The sequence below is a fragment of the Phyllobates terribilis genome, unplaced genomic scaffold (assembly GCF_046119375.1).
Source record: "Phyllobates terribilis strain yellow unplaced genomic scaffold, ASM4611937v1 Scaffold_2__4_contigs__length_985480577, whole genome shotgun sequence".
NCBI lineage: Eukaryota > Metazoa > Chordata > Amphibia > Anura > Dendrobatidae > Phyllobates > Phyllobates terribilis.
The window spans coordinates 339662497-339679648 of record NW_027362762.1 but is presented as its reverse complement, the minus strand read 5'-3'; the positions used below and the strand labels follow the sequence as shown (position 1 = coordinate 339679648).

The window sequence follows — 17152 nt, the reverse complement described above, 5'->3', positions numbered from 1 at the left end:
TCAGTACTTTTTATTGGGGTGCAGTTCAGTAACATAGCATTGAATAATCCAAACCTTTTAGCAGGGAGACACCGCTTAAGCTGGCGATCATCAGTTATCTCTTCCGACATCTCCACACATGAATACTTGGTTTGACCAAGTGCTCATGTGTTCTCATTGGTCAAAGAGGAGAAAGCTGCTTCTAGTTGTGTCTAATAGTGGCATATTTCTCATAATACTAAAGGAATCGGATGTTTGCATTCACACTGCCTGATCCTTCTCTTTCCCAACATCATCTGTTGGGAATGAGTACGGAAGCACCTAAAGATAGTCAATCAACCTCTGATCAGCTGGTTTGTCCCAATGTAATTGAATTTGTTGCTGTGGTTATGTGGGGTAATGTGACCTGGAGCCTTGGGGGCTTTTGCCTTGCAGCATGGGTGCCGTGGGCTGTCTGAGTAGCTCCCCCTGCTGCTTTGGTATCATTTCGGTACTGGTCGCCACAAGGTGCCACACCATTAAGGTTTGAGACCCACAAAGAGGCCTTTATGTGGCAGTCTGCTTCATACACATTGATCATGATCAGAATGTTAAATTAAAAACCTCCTGTTCAGTTTTGCCAATTTTTGCTTAGCTACAATAGACCAATGTGTGATCATTAGATGAGCGGTCCATGTCTTTTTTTTCGTACAGGTATCAGCAATTTAACTTCATGTGTATTGGGGCATTTTAACCTTAAAGCTGTTACTTCTAACTGGATGCAACATGTCACGCAACATTTTGGGGGTAACATGCCGCCTTCCTTAAGTGTGAAGTATTTTTTTATTTTTCTTTAGAATATCAGAACTTCCTAAAACTAACACTTTGTTATTACATACAAAGAACTGTTAGAGTATTCTCAGAGACACTACAGTTACAAGCTTCACCACGACCTTGGGGTTGTACGGCTTTGTGCTTTACTATCCAAAACATTTCCTCTGCTGAAATATTTTGCTATTATCCAATTCATTATTTTGCATGTTTACTTTCTCTGAAATTAACCATTCCAAATCACTTATTCGCTCACTTATCTTATACTTACATTAAAAAACATCTAGCCTCTGATGTTTTCCCATATTGTACTTTATTACATTCATTTCCAATACTAGATTTATATTTATTTAACCTTCTTTTTATTTGTCTGTCTGTTTCTTGTATACATTTTCACTTGGACATTTTATAGAATAGAATACAATTTTACTATCACCCAAATGAAATCTTTATATTGATATGTCATGACTTTCTGTTAATGAATGCTATCGCCATTAGTGGTTGCACTTCAGGGCTTCCCGTTTAAACAAGCATAAGTTCCTCATTTTCTATGTGCTAACATTTTGTCTATAATGTTTCTGTCTTTTTATGCTGCCTCTTACCACGAATCAGTGATTTCTTTTTTCCGTATACAAATATTGGGGTACAACAGAACAGCAGTCCAAAAGTTTGCATAATACTCCAATAATAGCACAGAGTTTTCTATATAAAATTTGCATGATTGTCATACATAGTGGAAAATATCAATCTGTCATTTTTCTTTGTCCTTTGTTGCTGCTTTCTTGCGACCTTGCAATATTCTCTTAACAGCTTTAATTCCTCCTCCACTGTATGTTTTTCTGATAACCTTTTATCACACATTTGTTAGTAATCATCTGTGAACTTTCATTATATTTTTTCATAATTGTAGATATTCTCTTGATCTGCTGTTCAGGAGCGCCCTAATATTTGCCTACAGAAAAGAGAAATTGTTGAGGAAACAAATTGTAGACAAAAAATTGTAGTACGTAGGAAAAGAGGAACTTATGCTTGTTTGAATGGTTCAGCACTGTAGTTCAGTCATAAGGTCATGACATAATAATGCAAGGCTTTTATACATGTGATGGTAAAAATGTATTCTGTTCTTTAAAATGTCAGTGTGGGACAGCTGACTAAACCAATAAGACAGTTGAATGATCATAAATCCATATTAGGAAATACAATACAGAATGAGAAAGAAGTAGAACCACAAGTGTCAGAATACAGATAACACAAATTTTGGTAAACATCTAATTCTAGGCATTTCTAACTTTTATTTGGTTTACTGTTTTGTTCATGTTTTTTTTAAGTTACAAAATCTTAAACCACATCTCAAGATGTAATATTGCATTACAACTCTTGAAAGACATATAAACGTCCATTTTTCTCTTATTGATATAATATTGACAATAGACAGACCATAGGTTCATGTAACCAGGAAAAGTAACCCATAACATCGATTGATTTATAAGGCATAAGTCCTGCTAGGAAAACATTTAGTATAGTTTATGCCAGAGACCAAGCATGAGAATGACAGGAAAACACAAATGCATTACACGGGCTACTACCTCTTTCTCTTTCCCCATTCCCAAAAGCTTTCATAAGTAATCAAACACTCTTTCCAGAGATTTGTCTCTGGGGGCATGTATTTCTTCCCCTGCATGAGGTCCTAAGCAGGCAGCAACACACAGGAAGAAAAGAACATGCCATCCTCTCCTCACTGATCTCTGAAGCTAATGTGTAAAAATACAGCAGAGCTGAGTTATATTATTACAAACACTTCAGGACCTCATGTCACGGCTGTTAGTGTGGGGAGATGAGAGCTGACAGCACTTTGAGAAGATATCTAGAAGTGTTTGTAACGATACATAACTCAGCTCTGCTGTATCCCAGTTAGGAAAGGAGGGCTTGTTCTTTTCTCCCCTGCATGATGCTGCCTGCTTATGATTGATCAGCCTTATGCAAGAGAAGAAGTACACTCCCCCAGACACAAATGTCTGGTAACATCCAGTTGAACACTAACATAAACTAAATCCAAAAAATGTACAAGCTTATATCTCCACAATGGAGAGGAGAAATTAGAAAATAAAAACTATTTCTCAGCTCTGCAGTCACTACTCCATTATGTGGCCATTTTAACATGCTCAAACTGGTGAAAGGTCCTCTTTAAAAAGGGGTTATTCAGTAGCTGACTACTTCATTAATGCTAGAGGAAGTGGCCACTACAGAAGAGGGAACTGTATTAGATAGTGAGGTTGGGTGACTTGTAACCAAGAGGTCATAATGAAATTTACAACTCTAGTGTCTTTTTGTAATTACTTTTAAGACAAGTGTTTGTATTCAATAAGAACATGTTAGTTTTAGGAGATTTCGACATTATGAAGTGTTATACAACCCCTGGCAAAAATTATGGAATCACCGAGCTCGGAGGATGTTCATTCAGTTGTTTAATGTTGTTGAAAAAAAGCAGATCACAGACACTGCACAAAACTAAAGTCATTTCAAATGGCAACTTTAGGGCTTTAAGAAACACTAAAAGAAATCTAGATTAAAAATGTGGTACTCATATGGAATCCCTCAATTCTGAGGAAAAAATTATGGAATCACCTTGTAAATTTTCATTTTCAAAACTAACACCTGCATCAAATTAGATCTGCTCATTAGTCTGCATCTAAAAAGGAGTGATCACACCTTGGAGAGCTGTTGCACCAAGTGGACTGACATGAATCATGGCTCCAACATGAGAGATGTCAATTGAAACAAAGGAGAGGATTATCAAACTCTTAAAAGAAGGTAAATCATCACGCAATGTTGCAAAAGATGTTGGTTTTTCACAAAAATCTGGACCAAATACAAACAACATGGGAAGGTTGTTAAAGGCAAACATACTGGTAGACCAAGGAAGACATCAAAGCGTCAAGACCGGAAACTTAAAGCAATATGTCTCCAAAACAGGAAATGCACAACAAAACAAATGAGGAACGAATGGGAGGAAACTGGAGTCAATGTCTGTGACCGAACTGTAAGAAACTGCCTAAAGGAAATGGGATTTACATACAGAAAAGCCATCATTAACACCTAAACAGAAAAAAAGAAGATTACAATGGGCTAAGGAACAGCAATCGTGGACTGTGGATGACTGGATGAAAGTCATATTCAGTGATGAATCGCAAATCTGCATTGGGCAAGGTGATGATGCTGGAACTTTTGTTTGGTGCCGTTCCAATGAGATTTATAAAGATGACTGCATGAAGAGAACATGCAAATTTCCACAGTCATTGATGATGTGGGGCTGCATGTCAGGTAAAGGCACTGGGAAAATGGCTGTCATTACATCTTCAATAAATGCCCAAGTTTACATTGATATTTTGGACAATTTTCTTATCCCATCAATTGAAAGGATGTTTGGGGATGATGACATCATTTTTCAAGTTGATAATGCATCCTGCCATAGAGCAAAAACTGTGAAAACATTCCTTGAAAGAAGACACATAAGGTCAATGTCATGGCCTGCAAATAGTCCGGATCTCAATCCAATTGAAAATCTTTGGTGGAAGTTGAAGAAAATGGTCCATGACAAGGCTCCAACCTGCAAAGCTGATCTGGCAACAGCAATCAGAGAAAGTTGGAGCCAGATTGATGAAGAGTACTGTTTGTCACTCATTAAGTCCATGCCTCAGAGACTGAAAGCTGTTATTAAAGCCAGAGGTGGTGCAACAAAGTACTAGTGATGTATTGGAGTGTTCTTTTGTGTGTTTGTTTTTCATAATTCCATAATTTTTTCCTCAGAATTGAGTGATTCCATAATTTTTTCCCTCTGCTTGGTCTGAAAAAAATTACCCTTATTGTGTTTCTAATGATCAATGAAGTTCCATCTCTTTTGGTCCTTCAATAAGTCCTGTTTCCTTTTATATAAGTAATATAATGTTTATCAAAACTTTACTATCATTGTATACATTTTCTGCCAACTGTCAAACATTCTGTAACTGTAAAGCTATACAAACAAGATTAATGTAAATTTTATCTAGATAAATCAATGATCTAACGTGAAGGAGGCTGCCCAGTAGTCCCTTGATAAACGTTAGATTTTAACCTGCCGCATCCTTTGTTCCTCAGGAGATAAGCCTCTGACAGATGCCAACAGCTTATATCTCTGTTGGAACAAGGTCTAGCCTAAGAGTGCATGTTTGTGTACATTTTTCATGTGAATGGTCATTTGCCAAGATTGAATAGCTGGTAAGGTAGAAAAAAGGCCTAATGCCTATCCAACTACACATATTATATTTTTTTTTATAAAGGACTGTATGGTATGAACTGCAGGCCAGGGATTGGCCATTCAAAAGTCAAGCAGCCGAGGCTCTTATATGGCAAGTTGGAAGTGGTGAAGGCGTGAAGCAGGTGTTGTCTACTATAAGTCTGGGAAAAGAGGTCACTGTAAGTATATGTAAAAAAAAATTATATGAAGCCTCAAAATTCTGACTCATTGAAGTGGATGTCTCAGCCCCTGTCCATATTCTCTACTAGGCTAAGGAATTCCCCAACTTGGGTTCCCCCTTTGATCAAAAAAGGAGAACTTTGGTGGACTTCCGATGTCCATATATTACATGGATGGCCACTCATCTGAATTGCCACTGTGTAGTACAACTTAAAGGGAATCTATTAGCAGATTTTTGCTATTTAATCTGAGAGCAGCACAATGTAGAGGTAGAGAGCCTTATACTAGGGATGTGCTACTTGATCAGCAACTTGCTGTAGTTTCAATACAATCGGTGTTTTATCAGGAGGAGATTATCACTGCTGAACTAAGTGTCGCATTCAAGCCAGATCACCTAATCTATGTAATTCTGCCCTCATCGCTGATTGGCAGCGGGGTTATACACCGCTCAGTATTCTGACAGGGATTTTATGAAAACTGCAGCAAGCAGCCCACTAAGTGATACTAGAATGAAATCAGGCTCTCTCTATCCTAAATAATTCTGCTTTCTGATTCCATAGCAAAAAACTGCTGACAGATTCCCTCTAGCTGAAAATGTGTAGATGTTCTAAACTCCAACATGAAAGCTGTTGTCTGCAGTGATACAACCCCTTTAATATATAAATTGACTTTTCTTTAAAGTGAATGACACTAAAAGGTTTGTGATTTTTCATTAACTTTTGTTTCATGCAGGAAATTCTGGCTGCATGTTGGTCATTTGATTTTAATGAGAGGCCAAGCTTTACAATACTTATGGATATGTTAGAGAAGCTGCCAAAACTTAACCGAAGGCTGTCACATCCTGGTCACTTCTGGAAATCTGCAGAGTAAGTATCCCACAAAAATCATTGGGAAGTTATACTGGTCCCTTCTAAATGCTTCATTATAAACAAGGGTAATTGTTCAATGTCATGGATGCCATTCGGCAAGTGCAATGGATCTTTTCCCCAAAACAGAACTTTGTCAGTAGGTTTAATGTTCTGTATCCATTCTATTAAAGGAATGTCAGAATAATCTGTATTCAGGTTAGGTAACTTAATACATTATAATGAAAAATATTTTTAAGCACAGAGCATGAAATAAAAAAGTGATTTTTTTATTATATTGTCAAATCATTGCATTAAATATACTTTATCATTTTGTAATTATCAGTTATGAAACTAGAAATATTGAAAACACATTTGTTCATATTTTAAGGTTATGTTCACATGTTGAGTAATTTCAGCGTTCTTTTCTGCACCAAAAGTGCAGAGTGTTTGCAGGAAAAAAGCTGCATAGAGTACGTGCATTTTTCTTGTGTTTTTATGTTTGTTTTCACAGCATCTTTACTTTTATTTTTCACTTTTCATTTGAATGGGTTAAAAGTGCTGCAAAAATGCCGAAAAATTTGACATGCTGCGTCTTGTCAGAAACGCAGCAGGGCTCAAAATGTGTGCAGAAAAAAATCAGTGTGTACATAAGATTTCAGAAATCTCATTTATTATGCTGGTGCGGTAAAGCGCTGTGTATTGTCGTATGTACCAAAGATGCAGAAAAAACGCTGTAAAAGGCTTTGTGTGAGCATACCCTCATTATTGTGCTGAAAAACTGCTGTCTACATTTCTTCACTTCTAATGCAAAGTTATTAATTGATTCTTTGTACCTTCTTTCCCCCCATGGATTTTATTATTTGCTGATTCCCTTGCTGCCATTCTTCCTTCCATCTTCCATGATCCTGCTGTCGGTCCTGGCACACCACTTTGGATATCTCTGAACTCATCTGTATTGTTGATCCTTTGCTGCCTTTCTGCTTGGTTTTCTTCTGTATCACTTATATCTCCATATATCCTGTATTTTACATTGCATGTAACGTCAGTAGACATTGGAACAATTTTTACACAAAGGGTCAATTCTGCCAACATGGCTTTTACATCCACTGCCCTGTTGCCAATAAATAAACTGACAAGCTTATTCCTCATCACCCCTGCAGTCCATTAACTTTTTATTTTCTATAACTAAGGATCATGAAAGAAGTGCTAGGTAATATATCACTGCTCAAATATTAGAGGAATATATGAGATTAAAGGGAACACTTATTTTTTTGGACTTGGGTCACTTGTATAAAGCTTTCTTCTTGCTTTCATCAGTGGCTAAAAAGAGGACTTAGGCAGAGTTTAGGTGGCCATATGCAATCTGAACGAGCTCCTGCTTTAAGCTGAGAGTCATTCGATCCATTACAGAATATATACACAAAGTAATACAAGTAATGTAATGTAGTAAGTAACATAAAATAACTTCTATACCCACAGATATGTCATGCTTCAGACATACAGCAGATTTCATCTTTATGAAGATAGTATATTGTAATAAAGATATAGAACTGTTATTAAACAAGTTGGAATTTTTTTAGTGTCCAGGGTTCAGTAGTTCCTGAAATAGGCAGCATGTGAATGCTAATCACTCTGATTACTGACCCTGAAAAAGAGAAGAATTCTGACCCAAGTTCTGCTTTTCCTGGACATGAAAATGCTCGCTTTCTAATTTTAGTTTTGGGGTAATTTTGAACATAACCTATGGCTCCAAGTTGACTGAGACATAAGTAAATCTCTGAGTTACCAGGAACTTGTGGGTGGTTTCAATGATTCTTTGGAAACAAAAATTGTTATGCGTTGCAATGTCAATTTTTACAAGGCCTTTAGCAACTTTCATTTCCATGGGGGGGACCTTAATGTAGTCTTTGTGGAGACCTAGCCTTAATGTAGACATAAGAGTTATTTTTTAACCAGATCCATTCAGGAATATTGTCATTTCAAGTCATTTGCGGTGTCTTTTCTTTATAAACCTTGCCTTTTCTGATTGCGTTGTGCCATTACTAATATATTTTTCGTCTTTTAATTATATTGTCGTAACCACTTTGAGGATTGTTGATTAACTGTGTTTTCTCCTCTTCATAGGTTATAGCTGCTGGCCATCTAACTGGGCTCTGCCTTGCATGCTTCCATGCGTCTTCTTCTAATCTACAGCTTCGTGGACACTTACCTTCCATCCACAAAACAATTAACCACCAATATTAGCAAACCTTTTTAACCCTTGGATGTATCTACCGCTTTGATCTTTTTCTTGCCTGCTATTCTCTTGGTGTGGGCTGTTTGCTTTTTCTAAAAACAGGGTTACCAGCATTTTAGTGGATTCGTTGCACTGGGTGCTTTACTTCTGTGTCCTTCTAATAAGCACTTTTAAGTCTGTATGTGTGTTTTAAGATTGTCCATCAATGAACAGCACAATATCAAAGGCTTATGCCACCATGTGCCAACATCTGGTACTGGTTTTAGATATAGGTAACCACTTTGTATATCATTGTCTGTTACATTTGCTATTGTAATCCTGACTTGGATTTCATTCTTTTACGAGGACATAATTTTTTATTTGAACAAGATGTGTTTGACATATGTAAGAATTCTGAGTCTACAACCGCAATCACAATCTGAGATGCACTTTACAGATTGCATTCTCAATGTGAAGAAACTACAACGCTATTTTCTATACTGCTTTTCATCAGTTATAGCGTCTTCCTCTTTTGAAGAAAAGGGAAGTGCAGTAACACCACCTGATACTCATGTCAGAGTGACTAGTATAGAATTGGAAGGTGGTGGGAGTCACGTAATGTACACTTTATATACACAGTTCAGCAAGCATCAAATGTTATATACAATGCAAAAATCTGAGGATTTTTTTTAGTCCACATACATATCATTCCTTGTTATTTTAACCCATGTAAATAAATGAATAAGTAATGAATTTGAAATTAAATTTTTAGGATCTTTTAGGCTTGAATGTTGCATTTTTGTTGGACAATCTTATAATCGGTGATAATATGTATGTATAGTGGATGAAGTACAAATGAATATGTTTTAACTAGTCTAACTTAGACATGTTTGTTTTTGTTCCCATTCTTTTAGCATTAACAGTAGCAAAAGTATCCCCCGTTTTGAAAGGTTTGGCCTGGGAGTCTTGGAGCAGGGTAACCAAAAGATCTAATATGCTGAGAGAGAGAGATGTCTGAAAGTGATATTCATGCTTAGTACTACAGCAACCTGCAGAGATTGGAATTGCAGCCAATGGTGACTCCCTGTAATGGATATGCTTTTTTTACTCTTTTTAATGAATTTTTAAATTAATCCATTCGGCACTGTGCGGGAGCAGAGCAGCGCCTTGCCTGCCCCTCACAGCGCTGAATGGCTTAAGCTTTAATTCTACCTGCTGATCTTGTTGTTTACATATGATTTTACGCACGTGAGTTGTATTCTGTCTATGAGAGTGAATAAATGTGACTGACTTTTTTATTTCCTTCTATATAAGCGACAGAATTACTTTCAAATGATTTTAGGGTCTGTAATGTCATTCCATCTAATATCAAGTTGTTCTTCATTCCTAAGCCATAATGTGCTTTTGAGGCAATACAAAAAGGCATATTCCTGCTGTCAAGTCAATTTTGTGTCTAAGCTTACTATGAAGACTATTAAATACCGTAACACATTAGTTTTGTTCATAGCAAAGTTATGTTCACTAACGATTACAATTATTACAGTTGTGGACAAATGATGACACTTGCTGCTCAGGTACTCGCTCTATAGTAATACAGAATGGCTGAATGTTTTACTGAACTTCCAACATTTTCAGTCATCTTTTACATTTGTGGGTGTACATCACAATTTTTGAAACCATCATTAAATGATCAGTGGATTAAAAAAATGTGGGTCAAAGAACTGCTGGACATTTTCATCAGTAAGGTCCTCACGGGGTAAGGAACAGTATTGATGCAATACCTTATGTTAGAGAGAACCTGTCAGCTATTCTGATATGTCTATTTCTGTAAATCATTGTATCCATCATAAACTAAGAATTCTGCAGTAATTATGTGAACAGATCCTAAATTCAGTAAGAATCCAAATCGGTTGGTCTTTGTGTTATAATTTTCCTAAGGCTTAGTTCACACCTGCATTTGATGCATGTGTTTGACACAGATGTGAAGTATGCGTAATATACCCATTGTATATTACATATCTGTTTCCACATGTAACAGATGGCAAATTATTAATTAAGACATTAGACTCTCTGGGCTAATACTCAAAGTCACTGAACTTTAGGCGAGGGTTGGACAAGCTTATGAAAATTAATTGTATTTTCATCCATATTGTCATTCATTTGCCATCTATGTGTCTGTATTTAAAGGGAACCTGACAGCTGATACATGCTGCCTTATGTGTGGGCAACTGGCTATATCATCTATGTATCAGGCACTGGCTATATGATCTCAGGCAGGTATGTTTGACTCTGAAACATCACGGCGGGGCTCGCTGTAGACTAGTCGGACAGGTGGGTCCCCGGCGACTTCTCCTCACCCGCTGCCCTGGATTGACCGGTCTCTGCCTACATGCACGAATAGGCTGCTTTTAAGGTATTTTTTTTCTCAGAAGCACTGCAGCTTTTCAGAATAAAACATACCTGGTTGAGTTCATACAGTCAGTGCCTGATACATTCTGTGGATCGGGCAGCATGTGTAACATCCTTTTTACATTGATACACATCGATCGTTAAATAATATACGTGATCAAGTACAGTTTTTGCTAGGTTAATAATGGTAATGTATCAGTAAAAATAGTATGCAATATGGATGCTCTGTATGGGATGTAGATTTTTTTTCACACCTATAAACTTGAATGGGTGAGACTCAGAAGATAACATCGCATTCTACGATTATTGACACATGAACAGAATGCCCATCTAAAAGAAAACAACATCTGAACTGTCCATTTCACTTTCAGTGTGCTGTGCTGTCCTTTTTACTCGGACAAGACATCCATATTATACGCTTTTCTGAACAAGATAGGAATATGCAAGAAAATTTTATAGAGTTGTAGTGTATGTTATTACTGAATATAAGTGAGAAAGTTTCACAATCTCTTAAAGTCAGAAGTAGAGCTGGAATGGGATAAGTTGTAAGTACACTACTTAGGAGAGATCTTTGAGCGTAGGTACAATCACTTAAACCATGTATGACACAATAAAAAGAGGATTGATTGTACTTTTCATTCAGAATTCAATTGCCACTCCTGGTGCCCTTAAACTGATTGAAAAAGAAATACAAGGTTGAACTTGAAAAGAGCTATGTGACAACCTGGCATGCTGAAGTGCCGTGTTCTACATGCCTTTATCTCCAGTGACACTGAAAACATTTAATACAAGTTACACAAGTCAATTTTTTATTAAATGACACTTAGCAATGGATCATTTACAAACAGATGAAAAAAAAAGGAAGGAATACTGCTGCAAATGATTGATGTCTTCCGTTTTTCATGGATCCCTGTAGACTCAGATAGTGGAGTCTGATTTGCCAAAACATATGAGGATGATGGGACATGTACTGAATTTAATAGAATGGACACACACAAATCCATTAAAAAAAAAGTGTGGAAGGTTCTATTAAACTCGATGGGTCAGTGTACTGACCATTTACATATACATACGTAACACTCGGATGAAAAAATGAATGCGTGAATGTAGCTTGTCTGAATACTTTTATATATGGTGATTAAGGCTATGTTCACACGTCTTGCTTTTTACCCTTTTTTTTCCATGAAAAAAGCAACATTTTAATGTCCCAGCAAAGTGAATAAGATATCTGAAATATCGTGCACTTGTTGCTTATTTTTTTCCTTGCAGATTTGAAGTAATTTCATATCCACAGCATATCCATTCTTTCCTCGTTTTTGCAGCGTTTTTCACCTATTTTAAAGAATGGGGGAAAAAACACACGAATGGCTTTGTGCACACGTTCAGAATTTGCAACAGAAAATTGTGCTGCAAATCCTGAAGTGTTGACAAAAATAACGCTGTGTAAAATACGCACATTTTTTGCATGCATTTTTGTTATGTATTTTTCCCCACTCATTATTATGTATAAAATCTACTGCTAAAACACTGCAAGGATTGACATGCTGAAGATTTGAAACTGCTGCAAATCTGCAAGGAAAAAATAAGCAATGTGTGCATGAGACTTCAAGAATCTCATTCACTTTTTTGGTACTAGGAAAGCCTTCAGTTTTTGTGATAAAACTGCAGAAAAAAAAGTGTGCCTCTACCAAAAAATGCATCCAAAGCTTGACAAAATACAGCGGTTTAATGCTATGTTTAATGCTCTACCACTCACCACCTCCTCACTGCTTTTACTACTCTGGTATTCTTCAGTAATTTCACAAGGGCAGTGTAAGTGTTTCTAGAAAGACTCTAATTTTCAGTAGCAGTCGCAATGTCATGCTGAAATGTGGCCATAATGAATACGTGGCCTAAAGTAATAGTCTTGCGATATTACCTGTGTGGAAACTTCTGACAAGGGTGTTGTCTTGTTTGACAACTTCATCGTTTTGTGAATGATTAGCTTTTTCTTAAGTTTCCATTTTTACATTCAACATAGAAGATATTTCTCAAAAGATCACTGGATACAATAATAAATATATATTTTTGCAATTGCCTGATCCTTAGACTTTCTAGAGAAAGGGACAAAAATTAAGTTACTATTCCCAAGCAACTTAAAACAGATTATTTTGGGACAACCCCTTTCAAAATTTATGGCAACCAGCTGGTCACCTTGGGTCCAATTTCCTGCAGCTCTGGCTAAAAAAAATGCTAGGGAAATATAGTATTCATTTCGATCCATTCAGGGGGAATGATGTCCTTATGGCCCTAAATAGACATACAGACAGAGGTTGTCCTTATGAGACAATATTATATGTTATTATATTATAGATAATCGAAGAGGATATGACATGAAGAGGTTTGTTCATGACATGTTTAGATCCTACATATACGCCATCAGGCCTATATACATATATACACACTAAACATCCATATGGTTAAATTTACCCAATGAGGTCCAAAAAATGTCTTTTACCCTCTATTGGGTCAATATTTATAGGTATACATTATTCCATGCTAAAGTATACAGTATTAAAACTTATTCCGGGTGCTAAGGGTTTGTGTTTAACAAGGGTGCCCAAAGGCCACATATTCCACTGTAAGCCTTTAGTTTGAGGTATATCTTTCCAATATTTATCTTCAGCGTCGGATCTTAACGTGATGTGAACGGAGCCAATGGCTTTGTTTTATGTATAAAGTATGTGAAAGGCTTTTGTTTATCTGCCAACAAGTCATGAAATAGTGCACGAACCAAACCTTTTATAAATCTTTTTATTTGGTCTTTCTCCTCTTAAGTGAGAGGAGTGGCACTCCGTGACTTCTTTTAAATAGGATTTTATTGAAAATTTTACATGGGCATGTGTTATATTAAATGCTTGAAAAGTTTTATAAGTGAACTCTGCAGGAACGTATAAAGGTGATATTCTAAGTAGTGTGATTAGGAAACCTTTTAAAGAGCCGACAATGAGTGACTGATACTACTTTTTTTTAGAAAAAGCAGCTTCATCTTTTACATGTGTTAATGTGATCACTAAGATCACAATGTCTGCTGGCTCTGTTCCATTCTGTTCATGTAAAACATTAACCAGAGAAAAAAAGAACCATACTTCATACTTTTGAGTATTGCAATAAAGAACTGATATTTGCTAAGTCATGTGGATTTCAACACTGACTAGTATCAATGGTTCAGACAAGAGGATAGTGGGGAGGACACTTGAGGAAAGCCCTTATGTTTTATGACCGCACACGGACCCATAGTTTCATTGATCCACAAACACATTAGTTTTAAAAACAAATCCATGTTTCCGGTCCTTGAGACGCAGTCCTATTCTCATCCATTCTGCAGATCAGACTCTATCATTTTAAAGTCTATGGAGATTTTGTTTAAAACACATGATACACTGACAACAGACTTTGTACTTTAGAGTTCCATCCGAGCTTAATCCATTTTAATTTATCCATTGCTAAGAGTCAATGAATTAAAAGAGTTCAGACTGTCTACCTGCTTCAGTGAAAAAAAAATGGAAGACTAAAAAACTGGAAGCAACTAGGATGACACTTGAGAAAAAAACCTTTCTGTGTCTCCCGGAAGGTAGCACACACTCAGATGTGTGAATGTAGCCTACATACACTGCTCCATAACTACAGCTAACAGTCCCTGATGCTATAGACTTGTTTGGCCCCAAAATAGGATACACATGGTCATAATGCATTTACTACTCAATTTCATTAAATATATGTTTTGCTAGAGATGTGACTACTTTTATATTTAGCACCAAACTTCCATAGCTATTGGCTTGGTATTCTTGTATGTGTGACATGCTGCTTATTCATACACACTGGGTGCTAGTACATCATTAAAGGGAACCTATCACCAGATTTTTGCCACCTAATCTGAGAGCAGCATAACATAGAGGCAGTGACACTGATTATAGCAATGTGTCACTTACTGAGCTGCTTAGTGTAGTTTTGATAAAATCACTGTCTTATCAGCAGGTGATTATTACTAGAGGGCTAGTAATCTTGCTGCCATGTAGTCAAGCATATTTATGAGATCTGTATAACCCCACCCCAGCACTGATTGGCAATGTATACTGTACATGGGCAGAAATTTGCCAGTCAGGGGTGTGAGCGGGAATATATGGAGCTAGGCATTCAGAGAACTGCTAGATTTGCAACAGAAGAAATATTGATTTTATCAAAATGACAACGTGTGACACATCACTGGAATCGGGGTCTCTGCCCCGACATAATGCTGCTCTCAGATGGGGTAGCAAAAACCTGGTGACCGATTCCCTTTAACTTCATAAATAGAACTCCAATATAAAAGCTTGCTATATACACATTTTATAATACTTATTTTTTTAAGAGTTAGTTAACATGTAAATGCTAAAATGCAATTGACTATTGAAGTCAGGGAAGAGAAAAACACATTTTTAGCGTTCCCCATGATAGTAATGTAGCGAGTCACAGTAGTAGACTAATGACGAAAATTTAAAAGAAAGAAAGGGACACCATAAATGTATTATTTAAAGCCAGAGAATAAAACAAAGAAGAAAATATATCCAGCTCACCAAATCCCAGTGTGCACAAACCAAATCCTGACCAGACGTGGTAATAGCTAGCCATGAGAAAGAATGCTGGAGAGTGTTTTAAATGCGTTTTCTGAGTGGTAATTTTTACAATGAATCAATAAACATTTGGAAATTTTCACTCTAAGGAACTGGAACATTTTTTTCCTTTTTTTTTTCAACCAGGAAGAATAGCCATAAACAAACATATTACCAGTTATTGCTGAGGTTGAGCTATTGTGCACAATATTACCATATCTCCCAGTAACACATAGCAGTTTAGTAGTAATAATGGGTAAAAGCTATGAGTTTGGTGCCATGGCCAGCAAGTGTCTAAATAAAAATAAGGAAAAAATGTAACGTTAATAAAAACACACTTTAACAGCAGAGTGCACATGACTGACAAGATATGTACTGTACAAGTTGCTTCTATTCTTCTGATTCAGTTTTATCTTTACATTTGGTTTGCTGCACTAGTGTCTTGATTTTAATCATTTTTTTTAAAATATTTTTACATATTTTTTGCTTTTCTTTTAGAAGTGTTTCTTTTAAAGGACCACTAAGTTAAATGTGACTGTTTAGTAGTATTCCTACTTGTGGTGTTGTAAGGGAGTGAATAGCACTGTAAAATCTATATCCTTTTAGACCTGTAAATGTGGACACTGTTTATTTTGGCTGTACAATACCGCTCTACTGGCTGAGACTTCAGTGCTCTGTAAATGGAGTCTGTACTATGGTGTAATGGACATGTATCTTTTTGAATGTGATGTAAAATTTTGTACAGTAAAATTTTTATATTTTCTATCAACTGAGTTTGTCTTCCAGAATTGCTATTAATTTAATTAAACAGTTAGTATTAACAAAGGTTCTGTATTAGTTATGCAACCAGCAAAAAGTGCACTCCTTATGCTATTGAAATTCTGGATATTTAGGATTCTATAAAGTGAATAAATTCATGCTCTTAAAAATGAATGAATTTGTGTTTTTTTATTGTCTTTGTTGTTTCAATGAGTTATTTGAGGTGAAAACTTTGTTGAAAAATGTGTGCACCGACCATGTTCCCACATAGCTTAAATGCTGCATTTTTTTCTGCTGCAATTTTTGTGCAGAAAATCTATTGCTTTTAAGGTCTCATGCAGACGTCTGTGAAACTCAGTCTGAGCACAAACCGCAGTACATGGACTATCCGCGGGTATCCTGACCCGAACTGAACAGTCTCATATGCCTGTGAGGCTGTCGAGTTCGGGTCAGGAGACCCGCGGACAGTCTGTGCATTACGGTCCTTGCTTGGACAGAGCTTCACAGAAGTTTGCATGAGCCTTAAGATTAAGTTCTCACAATGAGTTTTTGATGCTGGATATTTTTGCTGTGCAAGACAGCTTCTTGCAGCACCAGCAAAATGGATGAGATTTAGAGAAATCTCATGCACGACTATGCTTTTTTTTTTTTTGGGCAGCATAAACTGATCTGCAGTGTATGTTTGAAATTTGCAACATGTCAGTTTTTCTTGCGGGTACACTTGAGATTTATGTGCGGAGTTTGCCTATTTAACAGAATTAGATGCAAAAAATCCACAGGTAAAAAACACACGTATTTTTCCTTCATGTCCTCTGCAGAAACACACTAAAAACACATGTCATCCGGACTTGACTGTATATATAACTTGTTGTCAAATCCAAATACCAAGTAGTATCAAAAACAAAACTGCTTTATTTAAAGTGTGACCTATCAAGAAGAGACAAAGACCACAGCAATAAAAACACGTATAAAAAAAACATACTCAAAAATGCAATTAAAAAAAAACACAACCTAATTTATCTAATAGATGCAGAAAGTACGCATCATC

The 17152-nt window shown here is 36.5% G+C and overlaps 1 protein-coding gene across 2 annotated transcripts in view; it reads left to right on the top strand.

Annotated features, from left to right (window-relative positions):
• The window catches only part of KSR1 (kinase suppressor of ras 1), a 185321-nt gene extending 169047 nt beyond the window's left edge, over positions 1–16274 (top strand). For both annotated transcript variants that reach the window (XM_073664572.1, XM_073664571.1), the window contains 3 exons: positions 5106–5241; positions 5975–6108; positions 9220–16274. In XM_073664572.1, coding sequence (XP_073520673.1) covers positions 5106–5241; positions 5975–6108; positions 9220–9298 — 349 coding nt within the window. In that variant the 3' untranslated portion in view covers positions 9299–16274. The remainder of the gene's footprint in view (positions 1–5105; positions 5242–5974; positions 6109–9219) is intronic.
• The last annotated feature ends 878 nt before the right edge of the window (positions 16275–17152 follow it).